This window comes from Carassius auratus, chromosome 34 (assembly GCF_003368295.1).
Source record: "Carassius auratus strain Wakin chromosome 34, ASM336829v1, whole genome shotgun sequence".
Taxonomy (NCBI): Eukaryota; Metazoa; Chordata; class Actinopteri; order Cypriniformes; family Cyprinidae; genus Carassius; species Carassius auratus.
In genome coordinates, this window is record NC_039276.1 from 11299511 (window position 1) to 11317462 (window position 17952).

A 17952-nucleotide genomic window follows, 5' to 3' on the forward strand; every position below is an offset into this window, starting at 1 on the left:
TACTGTTTACTGCAGGAGGTACAGTAGAATGCGGTATGATAGAACAGAAAAGCTTTGAGAGTATTGCTTACAGTGAACAAAATATCCATCTCACTGCTCCTGCTCTTCTCCCTGGCCCCCTTGCTCTTACTCTTCCTCGTCCATACATTACAGTGTTTGTCTTTTTCTGTTTCCAAAAATATTACTCTTCAAAGTCCTCCTTTTACTGTATTGTATAAGTGTCAATGTAATAGAAAAAAAAATGACCCCTGCAATTGAGTCTAAGCCAGATTGGAATCAGCTGTGGTTGGCCCAATTTACACAACATAAATCAGCTAAGATAAATTGTTTTTGAACTGATTTAATTGCAGAAGCAGAGGTTTTTATACTGTATCTAAGGTTTGGAACATTGTTTTTGCTATTGTGGGATGTTGTGTGTTAACATTTGTAAATACTACAAAAACGATCCATAATTTTGTTGGGAGGTATAGCTTGTCTGTTCAGAAAATGTAAGCATTGTGGAAATGTGTTCAATGACTCCATATTGTGTAAAAACGACATGAAATGTGTGAATGGTATGCCCACAATAGACAGATGCTGTGCTAATTGTGTTTAGAGTTTTGAAAATATGACAACTGCTTGGACAAATGCTTGTTAGCGACTGAAAACAACTGTAATAGAAAATAAGATGTCTGTTCAAGAGATCTAGGTTGCTCATTTAGACAGTTGTGAGCTCTTGTTTACAGCAGACCTGCACATTTTGAATATTCATATTTGTAATCCTCTTAAAAGCTTTATGATGTGGTGTTATTTCAGAAAATTAAGTACAAGTTGGGTACATTTTTTTTACAAACCAGTGCACTTACTGGTTTGAAAATCTTAAGAATGATTCAAGAAATTATATATCTATGTATCTCTCTCTCTCTCTCTCTCTCTATATATATATATAGAGAGAGAGAGAGAGAGAGAGAGAGCAGTTATAGTCATACAAAAGAACAAAAGTGTTTAAAAGAATCATGAATTAAGCTGGCACGTTTAAATGTTTGTTTACAGATTTATTAGTTCTTACTTTGATTTTCAACTATAGCCCTATAGCCCTAGCTAAGATCTGCTTCTGCTGCTCATACTGTGATCAGCCGCCCTTCCCCCACAGCACTCTCTGATCGCGCGCGCGCCCTTCCCCCACAGCACTGTCTCTGACTGTCTCGCTGCAGATGAGATGAATGAATGAACTAACAAAAGTCTTGTGAGCTCTAGTTTACAGCAGACCTGCACGTTTTGAATATTCTTATTTGTAATTCTCTTAAAAACTTTATGATGTGGTGTTATTTTATAAAAATAAGTGCACACCGGGTACTTTTTGCTCTTTTAAACCAGTGCTTGTACGGACATGCGCACTGGTTCCTAGTTTGAGGTGGGTGCTCGGTTAAAAAGTGATCATGTGCTCTGTCCACTAGAAAGACTAACTTCATCACATTTTTTTTTTAAGTTTGAAGAAACAGTACTGTGGTCAAAACAAATATCATTGCCACCAGATAATTTTCTATTAGGCCAAATAAATGTAGTCACAATTTCAACGTGAAATCCAAATACGTAACTACGTCATTTACGCAAGTCAGCGACGGTGGTGTTTTCCCGGGAAATGCAGACACGTGACGATGGAACGCGCGAAACAGACGACAAACAACCCACCAGGAGGAAAGGTGAGATCAAGACTTGTCCTGAAAATGCATGATAACTAAATACATTGTGTAATATGAAATATAGTACGATGTATGTTTATTTTAGTGGTTTAGTTATTTTTTGTAATAGGGTTTTATTTACTTCTCGATTGTATTTGAGTTTGCTTCTAAGCCTGTGTCATTTGATGATTTGTTGCAATAATGAAAACAAATTGTATATATAAAATTGACTATTAAATATAATTTTGTTATTTTTCATATAATAGTACTTTAGGTTCTACAAAGTAATCAAGACAACCGAGTCAGTGGTAGTTTTCTAAATCATTGTTTTTCTCAAAAGTGTTGTAAAATATCAACAGTAATTTGAAATAATTCATTCTCATTTTTTAATATCATTATTTTATATATTATATTTTATGTAATACATTATTACATTATTTGCCCCCGAATTGGTTTTTTAGTGGAATGTTTTATTTTAATAATTTATCTTCACTGAGATTTTTTTTGCACAATGACCATGAATTGATACTTTATAAAAATTGTATTTTGTTTCAAGCTCCAAAGCAGACAAAAAGCACATTAAAAATAGTCCATATAAATCTAGCTGGTTATTGACTGAAAATCTCCCATATACTTTAGCTCTTAAATCAAATATAGATTGACATCAATTGTGGTTACAAGACACACAAGAACCAATGGTTTTTGGCATTAATGACATTTCCATTAAAAAAAATATATATATAATATAAAGATTTGTTCCACAGAAAAACACAACACCGGTTTGGATATGAGGGTTAGTATGTTAATTATGTGTGTTTTTGGTGAACAATTCCAGTAAGATCAACAGGATTTTTTAAAATATGCTTGTTTATTTCATTCACCTTATATTTATTTGTATTTATTTTTTCCAGTCATTTCAAGAAAGAAAGTCGCCATGCTGGGAAATAAAAGACGTAGGAAACCTCTGCAGGACGCTGAGCATCATCACATTACCTGTAAAACTGACAAGCCTGGGCTTCGAGAGCAGTTCATCAGCAAATATAAAGGCAAGTATAAATGACTAAGCAGTTTAGTAACTAATAACTAGGGCTGGGGGATATGGCAAAAAAGTTATCACGATAATTGTTTTATATTAGTCGATATCGATAATTATCACAATAAATGTCAAATCTTTATTTCTTTCAAGTTTAAAGGCAGATATTTGCTCCTAAGTGAAAGTTGTAGAAACCAGAGCATTAATTGTGGTTTTAAACTACTCTTTATTGTCAGAACATATCATGACAAACACTTGCCAAACAGGTGAACATTTCACAAATCTGAGGTAGAACATTCAAACATTTGTTATTTTTCCTTAACAAAATAAATATATTTATTGGAAAATGTATTTCTTAGTTCCTGGATGTGCTAATGGGGGATATTGTTTCAAGTCTTGAAACAGGTTTGTGTTGCCTGACTTTGATGGCACGGATCTTCAGCACAGTTTACAGTGCAGGCAGCAATATTAATATTAGATATATTTTGTCTCAAAATGCATATTTGACAATGATTTGCAGCAGTATTAGATTCAGTTAGGAGCAGATTTACTATGTAAAATTTATGTTCATTAACAAAAACAGTAACATCTTTTAAAACGACCTCAATTTTATTTGGTAAAATGTAATAATCTGACTGTTTGAGTTTTATTAAAATTAACCATTGGTCATCCAGTATCATGCATTTAGATCATGATAAGCACAAAACCAAATACTGTAACTATTTTATTAATCCTTTAATACATTGTCTACATTACAGTTTTTTTCAATCGCTAACAAGCGCTTACCCATACTTCAGATACTTTTTCTAAACTCTTATCACAGACTAACACCTACAAAACACAATTGGCCAAATGGATAATTTTCTTCTCGAAAACACATTTTGTTAAATTTATACTAAATCTTCATTTCAAAATAGAACACATCTTTCTGTCAACACACCAACTTTACCAAAACACTGGAAATCTGACTCAAAATTAAATTATTCTGTCAAAGAATAACACTTGTTTTCACCTCAAAAGGTACATGCAGTCAATCAAAGTACACCAGGTTTCAAAATACTGGCTATTGTTGACATTACAAAAACTGCATAGACTTTTCAGTCTCAGTTTTACAGGTATTTGCATGCAAAACATGCAATTCACTGTTTTACACTAAATTTCTTGGTTAGGAACTGTATGTCCAAATGTACAGTAATGTTCACATTCAAAAGCATTCCAGTAAAAAGCTATTTTTCCTTTACTGTTTACTGCAGGAGGTACAGTAGAAACACGGTATGATAGAACAGAAAAGGTTTGACAGTATTGCTTACAGTGAACAAAATATCCATGAAACACATAAGAGCATTCTGAACAAAAAAACAACAACAGAAAAAAGCCCAGAATAAAAAAAGGAGAGGGGGGGGGGGTAAAATAAAATCTCTCACTGCTCCTCTCAATGCTCCTGCTCCTCTCACTGCTCCTGCTCCCCTCACTGCTCCTGCTCCTCTCACTGCTCCTGCTCCTCTCACTGCTCCTCTCACTGCTCCTGCTCCTCTCAATGCTCCTGCTCCTCTCACTGCTCCTGCTCCCCTCACTGCTCCTGCTCCTCTCACTGCTCCTGCTCCCCTCACTGCTCCTCTCACTGCATCTCTCACTTCTCCTGCTCCTCTCACTGCATCTCTCACTGCTCCCGCTCCTCTCACTGCATCTCTCACTGCTCCCGCTCCTCTCACTGCATCTCTCACTGCTCCCGCTCCTCTCACTGCATCTCTCACTGCTCCCGCTCCTCTCACTGCATCTCTCACTGCTCCTGCTCCTCTCACTGCATCTCTCACTGCTCCTGCTCCTCTCACTGCTCCTGCTCCTCTCCCTGCATCTCTCACTGCATCTCTCACTGCTCCTCTCACTGATCCTCTCACTGCACCTGCTCCTCTCACTGCTCCTGCTCCTCACTGCATCTCTCACTGCTCCTCTCACTGCTCCTCTCACTGTTCACTGCTCCCGCTCCTCTCACTGCTCCTCTCACTGCATCTCTCACTGCTCCTGCTCCTCTCACTGCTCCTGCTCCTCTCACTGCTCCTCTCACTGCATCTCTCACTGCATCTCTCACTGCTCCTCTCACTGCTCCTCTCACTGCACCTGCTCCTCTCACTGCTCCTGCTCCTCTCACTGCTCCTGCTCCTCTCACTGCTCCTCTCACTGCATCTCTCACTGCTCCTCTCACTGCTCCTCTCACTGCATCTCTCACTGCATCTCTCACTGCTCCTCTCACTGATCCTCTCACTGCACCTGCTCCTCTCACTGCTCCTGCTCCTCTCACTGCATCTCTCACTGCTCCTCTCACTGCTCCTCTCACTGTACTGCTCCCGCTCCTCTCACTGCTCCTGCTCCTCTCACTGCATCTCTCACTGCTCCTCTCACTGCTCCTCTCACTGATCCTCTCACTGATCCTCTCACTGATCCTCTCACTGCACCTGCTCCTCTCACTGCTCCTGCTCCTCTCACTGCTCCTGCTCTTCTCACTGTTCACTGCTCCTGCTCTTCTCACTGTTCACTGCTCCTGCTCCTCTCACTGGGCCCTTGCTCTTACTCTTCCTCGTCCATACATTACAGTGTTTGTCTTTTTCTGTTTCCAAAAATATCACTCTTCAAAGTCCTCGTTTTACTGTATTGTATAAGTGTCAGTGTAATAGAAAAAAATAACCCCTGCAATTGAGTCTAAGCCAGATTGGAATCAGCTGTGGTTGGCCCAATTTACACAACATAAATCAGCTAAGATAAATTGTTTTTGAACTGATATCATTGCAGAAGCAGATTTTTTTTATACTGTATCTAAGGTTTGGAACATTGTTTTTGCTATTGTGGGATGTTGTGTGTTAACATTTGTAAATACTACAAAAACGATCCATAATTTTGTTGGGAGGTATAGCTTGTCTGTTCAGAAAATGTAAGCATTGTGGAAATGTGTTCAATGACTCCATATTGTGTAAAAACGACATGAAATGTGTGAATGGTATGCCCACAATAGACAGATGCTGTGCTAATTGTGTTTAGAGTTTTGAAAATATGACAACTGCTTGGACAAATGCTTGTTTGCGACTGAAAACAACTGTAATAATATAAAACAATCCAATATGTACAGTATTGTTCAAAATAATAGCAGTACAATGTGACTAACCAGAATAATCAAGGTTTTTAGTATATTTTTTATTGCTACGTGGCAAACAAGTTACCAGTAGGTTCAGTAGATTCTCAGAAAACAAATGAGACCCAGCATTCATGATATGCACGCTCTTAAGGCTGTGCAATTGGGCAATTAGTTGAATTAGTTGAAAGGGGTGTGTTCAAAAAAATAGCAGTGTCTACCTTTGACTGTACAAACTCAAAACTATTTTGTACAAACATTTTTTTTTTCTGGGATTTAGCAATCCTGTGAATCACTAAACTAATATTTAGTTGTATGACCACAGTTTTTTAAAACTGCTTGACATCTGTGTGGCATGGAGTCAACCAACTTGTGGCACCTCTCAGCTGTTATTCCACTCCATGATTCTTTAACAACATTCCACAATTCATTCACATTTCTTGGTTTTGCTTCAGAAACAGCATTTTTGATATCACCCCACAAGTTCTCAATTGGATTAAGGTCTGGAGATTGGGCTGGCCACTCCATAACATTAATTTTGTTGGTTTGGAACCAAGACTTTGCCCGTTTACTAGTGTGTTTTGGGTCATTGTCTTGTTGAAACAACCATTTCAAGGGCATGTCCTCTTCAGCATAGGGCAACATGACCTCTTCAAGTATTTTAACATATGCAAACTGATCCATGATCCCTGGTATGCGATAAATAGGCCCAACACCATAGTAGGAGAAACATGCCCATATCATGATGCTTGCACCTCCATGCTTCACTGTCTTCACTGTGAATTCAGAGTTTGGGGGTCGTCTCACAAACTGCCTGTGGCCCTTGGACCCAAAAAGAACAATTTTACTCTCATCGGTCCACAAAATGTTCCTCCATTTCTCTTTAGGCCAGTTGATGTGTTCTTTGGCAAATTGTAACCTCTTCTGCACATGCCTTTTTTTTAACAGAGGGACTTTGCGGGGGATTCTTGAAAATAGATTAGCTTCACACAGACGTCTTCTAACTGTCACAGTACTTACAGGTAACTCCAGACTGTCTTTGATCATCCTGGAGGTGATCATTGGCTGAGCCTTTGCCATTCTGGTTATTCTATCCGTTTTGATGGTTGTCTTCCGTTTTCTTCCACGTCTCTCTGGTTTTGCTCTCCATTTTAAGGCATTGGAGATCATTTTAGCTGAACAGCCTATCATTTTTTGCACCTCTTTATAGGTTTTCCCCTCTCTAATCAACTTTTTAATCAAAGTACGCTGTTCTTCTGAACAATGTCTTGAACGACCCATTTTCCTCAGCTTTCAAATGCATGTTCAACAAGTGTTGGCTTCATCCTTAAATAGGGGCCACCTGATTCACACCTGTTTCTTCACAAAATTGATGACCTCAGTGATTGAATGCCATAGTAAAACTGTGCAGTGCGTCTGTGTTACACGTCACCACGTAGGCTCACTATTGGCCGACGCTGGTCATGTGTGTGATGCGTGTGACGTGCAACACAGACGCACTGCGCAGTTTTACTACGTGAACTCACTCGAGGCCCAGAGAGAAGGAAATGAATAGTGGAATAAAGTCGTTATTTTTATTTATTTTTTGCGCACAAAAGTATTCTCGTCGCTTGATAAACTTAAGACTGAGCCACTGTAGTCACTTGGACTATATTAATGATCTCTTTAATAACTTTTCTGGGCCAACAAGTTTCAGTCCCTTGGAAGTCTATGGAGGAGTGATCCAGCTCTCAGATTTCATCAAAAATATCTTAATTTGTGTTCCGAAGATGAACGAAGGTTTTACGGGTTTGGAACAACATGAGGGTGAGTAATTACTGAAAGAAATTTCATTTTTGGGTAAACTCTCCCTTTAACCTGTGTTCTGTGGCTTATTGAAGTGAGCATGTGTGATGTGTGACAGGAAAGTGTCCTTATTGTGGATTTAAGCACATCCAGAGAGAGCAAGCGTTTTCTCTACCCAAGAAACTCTTAAAAAGTGTTCTCATCTCATGCAGAGGTGGTACAGTCAAAATCCTGCATCCGATACTGGATGAGAGGAGAATATGAGTCTGTAAGATTCCCACTGATATTCTGGAGTACTCTTGGGCTTTATTTAACATCACAAGTGACATGACATATGAAATACACAAAGTCAGATACACATATGGTTTGCTTTTGACGTCATTAACCTGATTTACTTATAAAGGCACACAATCAGTCAAACATACATTACAAGAATGTAGAAACATTATATATATTACACAAGGATATGGATTTTCTATAGGGTTCTAAAATCCTATAAGGTTTTCGTGGAGGGAACTAGGTGAGGTGAACTACCGGGTTGGCCTTCAAAAATACGTCATCACTGCGGCACTCTGTTCTAAACAATATATAGCCATGATCATATTGTTTGTGTAAGAAAATGTATGTAATTTTAACTGTATAATTTTAAGACTTAAAAGTATGAAAAGCAAAGCATGCTTTGAGATTAGCCTGGCTGACTATTTTCCTTCAGTAATTTCCCTTCTACATCATATAATGTACATCATATGGTAGAGAACTTTTAGTAAGAATCAAAATAATATTTGACATTAAAGAAACTGAAGCTAATGTATTTCTCCTCTTCAGGGCGTGGAGTTTTCACCACTGGAGCTTTTTTCAGAGGTGATTTTGTTCTTGAATACAGAGGTGAACTTCTGAGTTCACAGGAGAGTCTGGACCGAACTGGACACTACACTGAAGCTGAGAACATGTTCCTGTTTGATTTTCAGTGGCATGGCAAAAATTGGTGGTGAGTACAGAACTGTTAGATTGATGTAGTAGGTATGCTAAAATATCTGGGACTGTAAGATACTTAGTTCATGCCTGTAGTTCTGTTCGCTCGTTTCTTTTGGTCCGGATACGCTTAGTGTTCAGATTGGCATTTCTATCGTTGAACCTAAGTTATGATTGACCAGTCTGTCCTTTTTAGGGTCACATATTCCTGTTTTTGGTTTATTTACATGTCTCTGGTCCATGTTATGTTCATATTTCATTTGAACTGCACCAGAGTTCATTTGGAAGCCAACTGAGACCCTTCTTTTCAGCGTCTCGGTCCGCTTGTTTGGTCGCACCAGGTTTCAAATAGCAGCTTTCACATTTATTCAGATGAACCACATTAACAGTCTAAAAAAACATGCCACATGTGAACACACCCTAATACTTCAAATTCACCATGAACTGACATAGTACGGAGTGTAGTTTCTTTGAGTCATCAAAAAAAATTCCCCCTGTATTCCCTAAAGAGAACAACATGGTAACTTTTAGATGCTTTTATCTGAGAGCTGTACATTACCATACATTGCAGTACACTATCATATAGATCAGTGGTTCTGGTCCCTCCTCTGCAGGTTCTGTATGTCTCCTTCACCTGATGCACTCAGATGAGTTCATAGAGCCATGTTCTGATGATGAACTCCATCTCAATCAGGTGGATTAAAACACGAGACATACAGCATATGCAGAGCGGTGGGTTCCCAGGACTGGAGTTCAGAACCACTTGTAAAAATAACTGTACATGTCTAGCATATATACTAAGATTATAAGTATTGAGTGTTCATTTTATGTTTTTATAGCATGGATGCATCTAAAGAAGACTCGTCTTTGGGAAGACTTGCAAACGATGAGACCAGAAATCCTACTTGCAAAATGAGAACTGTTGAAGTGAGCAGAAAACCTCACCTGTGTCTGTTTGCTGTACGAGACATTCTACCAGGAGAGGAAATCACTTACAATTATGGAGACTCAGATTGGCCATGGCGAGTCAAGGTACTATCAATAAAATGCTAAAGAGATTGATCAGTAATTCATGATAATTTTTTACTCTAATTCTGATTAGTTACCATGTGATTGTGGTCTCATATTTCTCAAGCCTTTGAATAAAGCATCAGCAGAATCCACTGATAAAAAGCCAGCCAGCAGTTTGCGCCTGCATAAATCCGTAAGTCCACTTTAAAACATCTGTATCATTATTCTATATTATTGACTCTCTCAGCATAGAGTTGTGTGTGGAATGATATATAAAGTATAGGACAGCTAGAGGAATGAACATTAACAAGTTTTTTTTGTCCTTTACAAATATTCTGATATTTTGATATTCACTGGTTTCTTTTCTGACATCTAGCCCCATTGTGCAGCTTCTGTTTCCTCTCCTGAACTGGACAAGGTAAACAGCAATGGTCCTCATAAGCAGTCAGGCAAAGCAAGAACATCAAGGAATAAAACGGTAACCATCTTAAACATGCAGCAACTATCTACTGATGTTTACTGCCAGCTAGTTAAAAATGCAATAAGTGATTTCTGAGAAACACTTAATATTTGAAATCGACACCCAAACAAACACACCCCTCCCTTCATTGCTCCGCCCCCAAAATAATGAACACGCAACACAGTCAACCACTATTAGCTGGTGCTCAGGTGTTCAAATAGAAAATATCTTTATTGCTGGCAAACCATAGAATGGTTTGGTTTAAGTTGATTTGTAGGTGCATATCGACTTCATCAAGCACCCGTGTCATTTGAAATGTATTTATGTACTCACAATTAAAAAAAACAAACAAGAAATTATTTAACGCTGCAGTCCTAGTTTTTCGTCTTTGTCGCCATTTCTGTTCGAAATCTGCAATTGCAGTCATTCGTGGAACTATCAACTTTACATGGGTTGTGCTTTGACACGGCACAGGGAGAATGAATCCAATGTTTTGAGGAGAACGCGCTGCTGTCAATCACATCGCGTCGGTGTGGATACTGTCATTTGCAATGACCGATTATACTTTTTGGAAGTATGAGTCATGACCAACAGAAGAATGTTCACCGGAAAATGACACTGGAACAAGTAACATCCACTTTTGTTCTGACCAACTAAGGGGAAAAAAAGCTTTGCAGTAAATCGCGCTGATGAAAGGTGGGGTATGTGATTTGCAAAACGGCCGGGAGATTTTGAAAATACACAACTCCTATGGTCTTACCTTCTTTCCTTTGACTCCACCCATTCGAAGTACATGGACATGATGGGGAGGGGGTATGGTACGACCGTTTGATTGACGCAGTTACTGTCTAATGATTCTAGGTAGTTTTGGAAATGATTGGCTGGAGTTTTTCGAGTCCTGCCTGTTCCACAGATGATTAAATTGCTTACTTTTCATTTCAGTGCTTCTAACTCAGTGGCTGTAAGTGGGTTAGGAATAGGATTTCAAGTGATTTTGAAAAAATGGACAAAAAAGACAATTACATACCCCACCTTTAAATCTAACAATCGCTTATCAATTATCATATCACATCAAACCGTGCAAACTATACTTTGTTCTCAAATTGTTAATGTTAACAACATCAGCATTGTGTGACTACATTTAAGGCCCTTCAGATATTTATCCTTGTTTTCGTGTGGGCCAGGCGGCCAGTCTCTTTTTTTCTGTAGCCACTCCAAAGTCCAAGTCACCCACGTCACCTTCAACCTCGCCTGTGCAGCCCTCATCATCCTCGCCTGCCTACAGAGGAGGAGAGCGCATCAACAAAGCTGCTTGCGAATGTGGCATAAAGAACCCTGAAGCACTGTCATCAACTAGGCTCAGGAAACACATAGCAACCATGTCTAAAATTCTTAACCTTAATGAGAATGAAGCAGACCAACTGGCTGATTTCCTTGGTCACGATATCCGAATCCACAGACAGTTTTATCGGTTACCAGAGGGAACACTGCAGCTGGCAAAAATGAGTAAAGTCCTAATGGCCATGGAGAAAGGAACACTGTCTGACTACAAAGGAAAGAAACTTGATGACATTGAAATCGACCCAAATGGTATGAGTATACATGCTCTGTGTGTATCTGTGCTGTACATATTTGCAAAACAATGTATATATTCATGTCACAGATACTAGGTATAAGCAATAAAGTGTTCATTTTTCGTTAATTAATTATTAAGAGCAACTTGAGGCCCAAGGTGATTCCATGTCAAGTGATGAGGAGGATTCCAGTGACCTATCTCAGACACCAGCACCAGCACCAGTACAGACTGATCAACCTGTTCAATCTGAACAAGCTGTTTCACAGGAGGATCAAGGTAAGAAAAATCTCTACATTGCACAAACAACAATAATCAAATAAACATGAATTGGCTCCATGCAGCAATATCCAGACAAATTTAAAAAAAATTATGCATTAGGACACAGTCTTGATTTGCTCTTTACTCACCGATTTAGTTGTAATGAGAATGTGTAATGAGAATTTACTTTTTAATTATTTCATAGGTTCTTCAAATGCTCCAAAAAAGAAATGGGAGGACAGTGAGGTAAAAGCAGTAGAGAGACACATGATGAGTTTCATCAAGACATGCAAAGTTCCTGGTAAGCAAGACTGTGAAAGATGCATTCACGCAGAGCCAGAAGCTTTGAAGCAGCGAACATGGACTGGTGTGAAAAATTATGTGCGGAACAGGATCACGACTCTTAAAAGAAAGGGTGGTTTGTAGGGAGGGACAAACACTTCAACACTTTGCACATTATGCTCTTTTTGTAGGAAATGGAGCTAAATTAAAAGAAATGAGGATAAAGGTGTAGAAATATTTTGTGGATGGAATGAAACAGAATATAAAGTGAAACGTTAGAGTATAAGAAGGCTAATGAAGAAGTAGAGGATAGTAAGAGTCAATTTTCTTTGTTCAGTTACAATATAGTTGGATGAAATGTCATGTTAAACTTTTTGATATTTCTGTCATAGAGGGAGGGGAGAATGTAAAGATGATAAAAAAGGGAAGAGTGAATAGCTGTGCTGGACATGGGCTATGGCTGGATGTAACTGATTGGTGAGAGTTGCTGTGTGCAGACTAGAGAAGCTGAAAACTGAGATGTGATGTCAGACACTTTCTGCTTCCCGTAGTGATGCAGAGCCAGAAGCTTTGAAGCAGGGAACATGGACTGGTGTGAAAAATTATGTGCGGAACAGGATCACGACTCCTAAAAGAAAGGGTGGTTTGTAGGGAGGCACAAACACTTCAACACTTTGCACATTATGCTCTTTTAGTAAGAAATGGAGCTAAATTAAAAGAAATTAAGATAAAGGTGTAGACATTAAAATTAAGAGACGCTCGCGCTGTTTGCATACTTTACCACAGCTGAAGTAGAAAAAATGCATTATTTTCCAAATACACAGATATTTCGGAGACATTTTCATTCAATACATGCACTGCTTGATACAGTGTCTGTTTGTACAAGAATAAAGTTCAACATAAGCCTAAATACAAACGTAAAGCGGGAAGAGAGAATGTAAAGGGGGACGTTAAAGGACGTAAAGTAGAAGAGCATGTAAAGGGGACGTAAAGAGGGAGGAGAGAATGTAAAGGGGACGTAAAGAGGGAGGAGAGAATGTAACTGGGACGTAAAGAGGGAGGAGAGAATGTAAAGGGGACGTAAAGAGGGAGGAGAGAATGTAAAGAGGGAGGAGAGAATGTAACGGGGACGTAAAGAGGGAGGAGAGAATGTAAAGAGGGAGGAGAGATTGTAACGGGGACGTAAAGAGGGAGGAGAGAATGTAACTGGGACGTAAAGAGGGAGGAGAGAATGTAACGGGGACGTAAAGAGGGAGGAGAGAATGTAAAGGGGACGTAAAGAGGGAGGAGAGAATGTAAAGGGGACGTAAAGAGGGAGGAGAGAATGTAACTGGGACGTAAAGAGGGAGGAGAGAATGTAAAGGGGACGTAAAGAGGGAGGAGAGAATGTAAAGAGGGAGGAGAGAATGTAAAGGGGACGTAAAGAGGGAGGAGAGAATGTAAAGAGGGAGGAGAGATTGTAACGGGGACGTAAAGAGGGAGGAGAGAATGTAACTGGGACGTAAAGAGGGAGGAGAGAATGTAACGGGGACGTAAAGAGGGAGGAGAGAATGTAAAGGGGACGTAAAGAGGGAGGAGAGAATGTAAAGGGGACGTAAAGAGGGAGGAGAGAATGTAACTGGGACGTAAAGAGGGAGGAGAGAATGTAAAGGGGACGTAAAGAGGGAGGAGAGAATGTAACTGGGACGTAAAGAGGGAGGAGAGAATGTAAAGGGGACGTAAAGAGGGAGGAGAGTATGTAAAGAGGGAGGAGAGAATGTAACTGGGACGTAAAGAGGGAGGAGAGAATGTAACTGGGACGTAAAGAGGGAGGAGAGAATGTAAAGGGGACGTAAAGAGGGAGGAGAGAATGTAAAGGTGACGTAAAGAGGGAGGAGAGAATGTAAAGGGGACGTAAAGAGGGAGGAGAGAATGTAAAGGGGACGTAAAGAGGGAGGAGAGAATGTAAAGGGGACGTAAAGAGGGAGGAGAGAATGTAACTGGGACGTAAAGAGGGAGGAGAGAATGTAAAGAGGGAGGAGAGAATGTAAAGGGGACGTAAAGAGGGAGGAGAGAATGTAAAGAGGGAGGAGAGAATGTAACGGGGACGTAAAGAGGGAGGAGAGAATGTAAAGAGGGAGGAGAGAATGTAACTGGGACGTAAAGAGGGAGGAGAGAATGTAAAGAGGGAGGAGAGAATGTAAAGAGGGAGGAGAGAATGTAAAGGGGACGTAAAGAGGGAGGAGAGAATGTAAAGAGGGAGGAGAGATTGTAACGGGACATAAAGAGGGAGGAGAGAATGTAAAGGGGACGTAAAGAGGGAGGAGAGAATGTAAAGGGGACGTAAAGAGGGAGGAGAGAATGTAACGGGGACGTAAAGAGGGAGGAGAGAATGTAAAGGGGACGTAAAGAGGGAGGAGATAATGTAAAGAGGGAGGAGAGAATGTAAAGGGGACGTAAAGAGGGAGGAGTGAATGTAAGAGGGACGTAAAGAGGGAGGAGAGAATGTAAAGGGGACGTAAAGAGGGAGGAGAGAATGTAAAGAGGGAGGAGAGAATGTAAAGGGGACGCAAAGAGGGAGGAGAGAATGTAAAGAGGGAGGAGAGAATGTAAAGAGGGAGGAGAGAATGTAAGAGGGACGTAAAGAGGGAGGAGAGAATGTAAAGGGGACGTAAAGAGGGAGGAGAGAATGTAAAGAGGGAGGAGAGAATGTAAAGGGGACGCAAAGAGGGAGGAGAGAATGTAAAGAGGGAGGAGAGAATGTAAAGAGGGAGGAGAGAATGTAAGGGGGACGTAAAGAGGGAGGAGAGAATGTAAAGAGGGAGGAGAGAATGTAAGGGGGACGTAAAGAGGGAGGAGAGAATGTAAAGGGGACGTAAAGAGGGAGGGGAGGAGAGCATTAGGCTTGTTGGACTTCATGCAGCGCTGCACAGAACGATCAGCGGCTAACTTGAGCAGTTCTTGACGGTTAGAACTTGTGTCTGACTTCAGACAGCGATGCCCGTGACTGTGCCATAAGGCAACAGAGTACAACTAGAGTGATTGGAGAGCAGGAGGACTCAGATAGAGCAGATTCTCTAGAGCGACTCACGAGCTCTGATGATGACACAGCTAATCCACGATTGGCAGAGTACACTGCTTGACAATGATCACGTGTGTTTCATTTTTCTTCTCACACCTTCAGTTCCACTAAGGATCACATCTGTTCTTTATAACAGTAAAAGCTCTTTTCATGTAGTTGCGATAGACCCCACTTCACTGGTATTTAGGCTTATTTTGAACTTTATTCTTGTACAAACATTAGTGCATGTATTGAATGAAAATGTCTCTGAATTATCTGTATTTGGAAAATAATGCGTTTATTCCACTTCAGCTGTAGTAAAGTATGCAAACTTAGCCTGAGCATCACTACAGGAAGCAGAAAGTGTCTGACATCACATCTCAGTTTTCAGCTTCTCTCATCTGCACACGGCAACTCTCACCAATCGGTTACATCCAGCCACAGCCCATGTCCAGCACAGCTAATATAAGGGAGGATTAGAGGCAGTAAATGTAAAGAGGATGAAAAGAGGGAGGAGTAAAGCGGGTAAAAAGAGTGAGGAGTAGAGTTAAAGAGGGAGGAGAGAATGTAAAGGAGGAAGTAGAGAGATTTTGAAGAAGGGTGGATGGAGGAAGTACAGAGGATAGTTGTGCAGTGAGAATCATTCCCACCTCAAGTTAATTGATTTTTCATTGTTGTTCTGTCATTAACTGCAATGTGCACTTTCAACACAATGTGTCCAAGACTGTTAATATTAAAGAGTCATTTAATCAGAGTCCCCAAAGAGTCATTTAATCGGAGTGTGTGTGTCACTCGAGTCCCCAAAGAGTCATTTAATCGGAGTGTGTGTGTCACTCGAGTCCCCAAAGAGTCATTTAATCGGAGTGTGTGTGTCACTCGAGTCCCCAAAGAGTCATTTAATCGGAGTGTGTGTGTGTCGCTAGAGTCCCCAAAGAGTCATTTAATCGGAGTGTGTGTGTGTCGCTAGAGTCCCCAAAGAGTCATTTAATCGGAGTGTGTGTGTCACTCGAGTCCCCAAAGAGTCATTTAATCGGAGTGTGTGTGTCACTCGAGTCCCCAAAGAGTCATTTAATCGGAGTGTGTGTGTCACTCGAGTCCCCAAAGAGTCATTTAATCGGAGTGTGTGTGTGTCGCTAGAGTCCCCAAAGAGTCATTTAATCGGAGTGTGTGTGTGTCGCTAGAGTCCCCAAAGAGTCATTTAATCGGAGTGTGTGTGTGTCACTAGAGTCCCCAAAGGGTCATTTAATCGGAGTGTGTGTGTGTCGCTAGAGTCCCCAAAGAGTCATTTAATCGGAGTGTGTGTGTCGCTAGAGTCCCCAAAGGGTCATTTAATCGGAGTGTGTGTGTGTCGCTAGAGTCCCCAAAGAGTCATTTAATCGGAGTGTGTGTGTGTTGCTAGAGTCCCCAAAGAGTCATTTAATCGGAGTGTGTGTGTGTCACTAGAGTCCCCAAAGGGTCATTTAATCGGAGTGTGTGTGTGTCGCTAGAGTCCCCAAAGAGTCATTTAATCGGAGTGTGTGTGTGTCGCTAGAGTCCCCAAAGAGTCATTTAATCGGAGAGTGTATCACTATTTTTATTTGTATAGAGTTTTTTTTGACAATTACTACACTTTACAGAGGAACATGCCTAATGTCTTAAAACCCCAGTGTGTAGCCAAAGATGACTCTGGTGAGGAAAACTCCTTAAGATGTTTTTGTGATAATGATTAGTTTACAGTCGATGCTAAATTAACTAGAGGGATGCAGATTCGGTCAGTGAAAGGTTCTCTGCAATGAAGTGAAGTCTGTTTTATTTCTATAGCGCATGATACAATACAGATGGTTTCAAAGGAGCTTCACACACATAAAATAACTTGCAAATGTCAACAATTATGAAATGACTAATGTAGAGCTGTTTTGCAGTTGAAATTAAAGACAATAGTGTTATTATTCAGCTCAATTCTGTTCATCTTTTGCTTCTGATAGTCAATCAGTCAAGTCAATAACATTTCTGAATGTTAATTGTCATTCCCCAACTGAGCAGCCAAAGGCACTTGATCTCAAGCTACAAATCAGACAAAACATGTAGGCTACTCATTTACAGTGATCTTGCTGAAAAGAAGAAACCCAGTTTACTCTCTCACACCTGTATCTTTGCACTAGCTTGATTTCACTGTCCAGTATTGGAACTTTGAATTGTAATATTCTACTTCTGTCTTCTTAGGATAAATAATATATACCATCTCAACAATGTCCTGAAAGTATACCTTAACCAGAGTTTGTGTATCACCATGGTCCTCAAAGTATGACTTGATCAGAGTTTGTGTTTAATGTCCCCAAAAGTGACATATAAAATAATGTCCCTAAAGTGAAGGTAAAATGTCAGGTCTTTAAGGAAGGCTTTTATTGATCAAATCAAGTGATATTTGTGATGACAGCTTCTCCAGAAGTGCAGTCATATCTTTCTTTAGTCTCTAGACCCTTCAGAAAGGGGTGTCCCTAAAGGTAGGGTTTCCAGTCATACGTCCTCACATTGTGGTTAAGTAGGTATGTGTGTGTGTGTGTGTGTGTGTGTGTGTGTGTGTGTGTGTGTGACCCTGGACCACAAAACCAGTCTTAAGTCACTGGGGTATATTTGTAGCAATAACCAAAAATACATTGTAAGGGTCAAAATTATTGATTTTCACACACGGTGTGTGTGTGCACTTTGGATGAGTTAAATGCAGAGAAAAAAAATCTTAGTATGGGTCACCATACTTGACTGTATGTCAC

The 17952-nt window shown here is 40.1% G+C and overlaps 2 protein-coding genes and 1 long non-coding RNA gene across 13 annotated transcripts in view; 2 read left to right on the forward strand and 1 right to left on the reverse strand.

Moving 5' to 3' along the window:
* Nucleotides 1-17952, reverse strand: part of LOC113053171 (TBC1 domain family member 4-like) — a 55293-nt gene that overhangs the window by 35603 nt on the left and 1738 nt on the right. The window lies entirely within an intron of this gene.
* On the forward strand, nt 976-13249 carry LOC113053172 (uncharacterized). 2 transcript variants are annotated; one of them, XM_026217981.1, is made up of 10 exons: nt 976-1682; nt 2573-2707; nt 8429-8591; nt 9415-9607; nt 9711-9779; nt 9963-10064; nt 11231-11636; nt 11761-11898; nt 12086-12239; nt 12747-13249. In XM_026217981.1, exons 1-10 carry the CDS (start codon nt 1622-1624, stop codon nt 12811-12813), a joined length of 1488 nt encoding a protein of 495 aa, XP_026073766.1. In that variant the 5' UTR covers nt 976-1621; the 3' UTR covers nt 12814-13249. The 2 variants fall into 2 exon arrangements, with proteins under 2 accessions (XP_026073766.1, XP_026073765.1); XM_026217980.1 differs by having other exon boundaries at nt 978-1682; nt 12086-13249.
* Nucleotides 13965-15956, forward strand: LOC113053173 (uncharacterized). The gene is made up of 2 exons (XR_003277177.1): nt 13965-14019; nt 14992-15956. It is a non-coding gene; the product is annotated as an uncharacterized LOC113053173 (long non-coding RNA).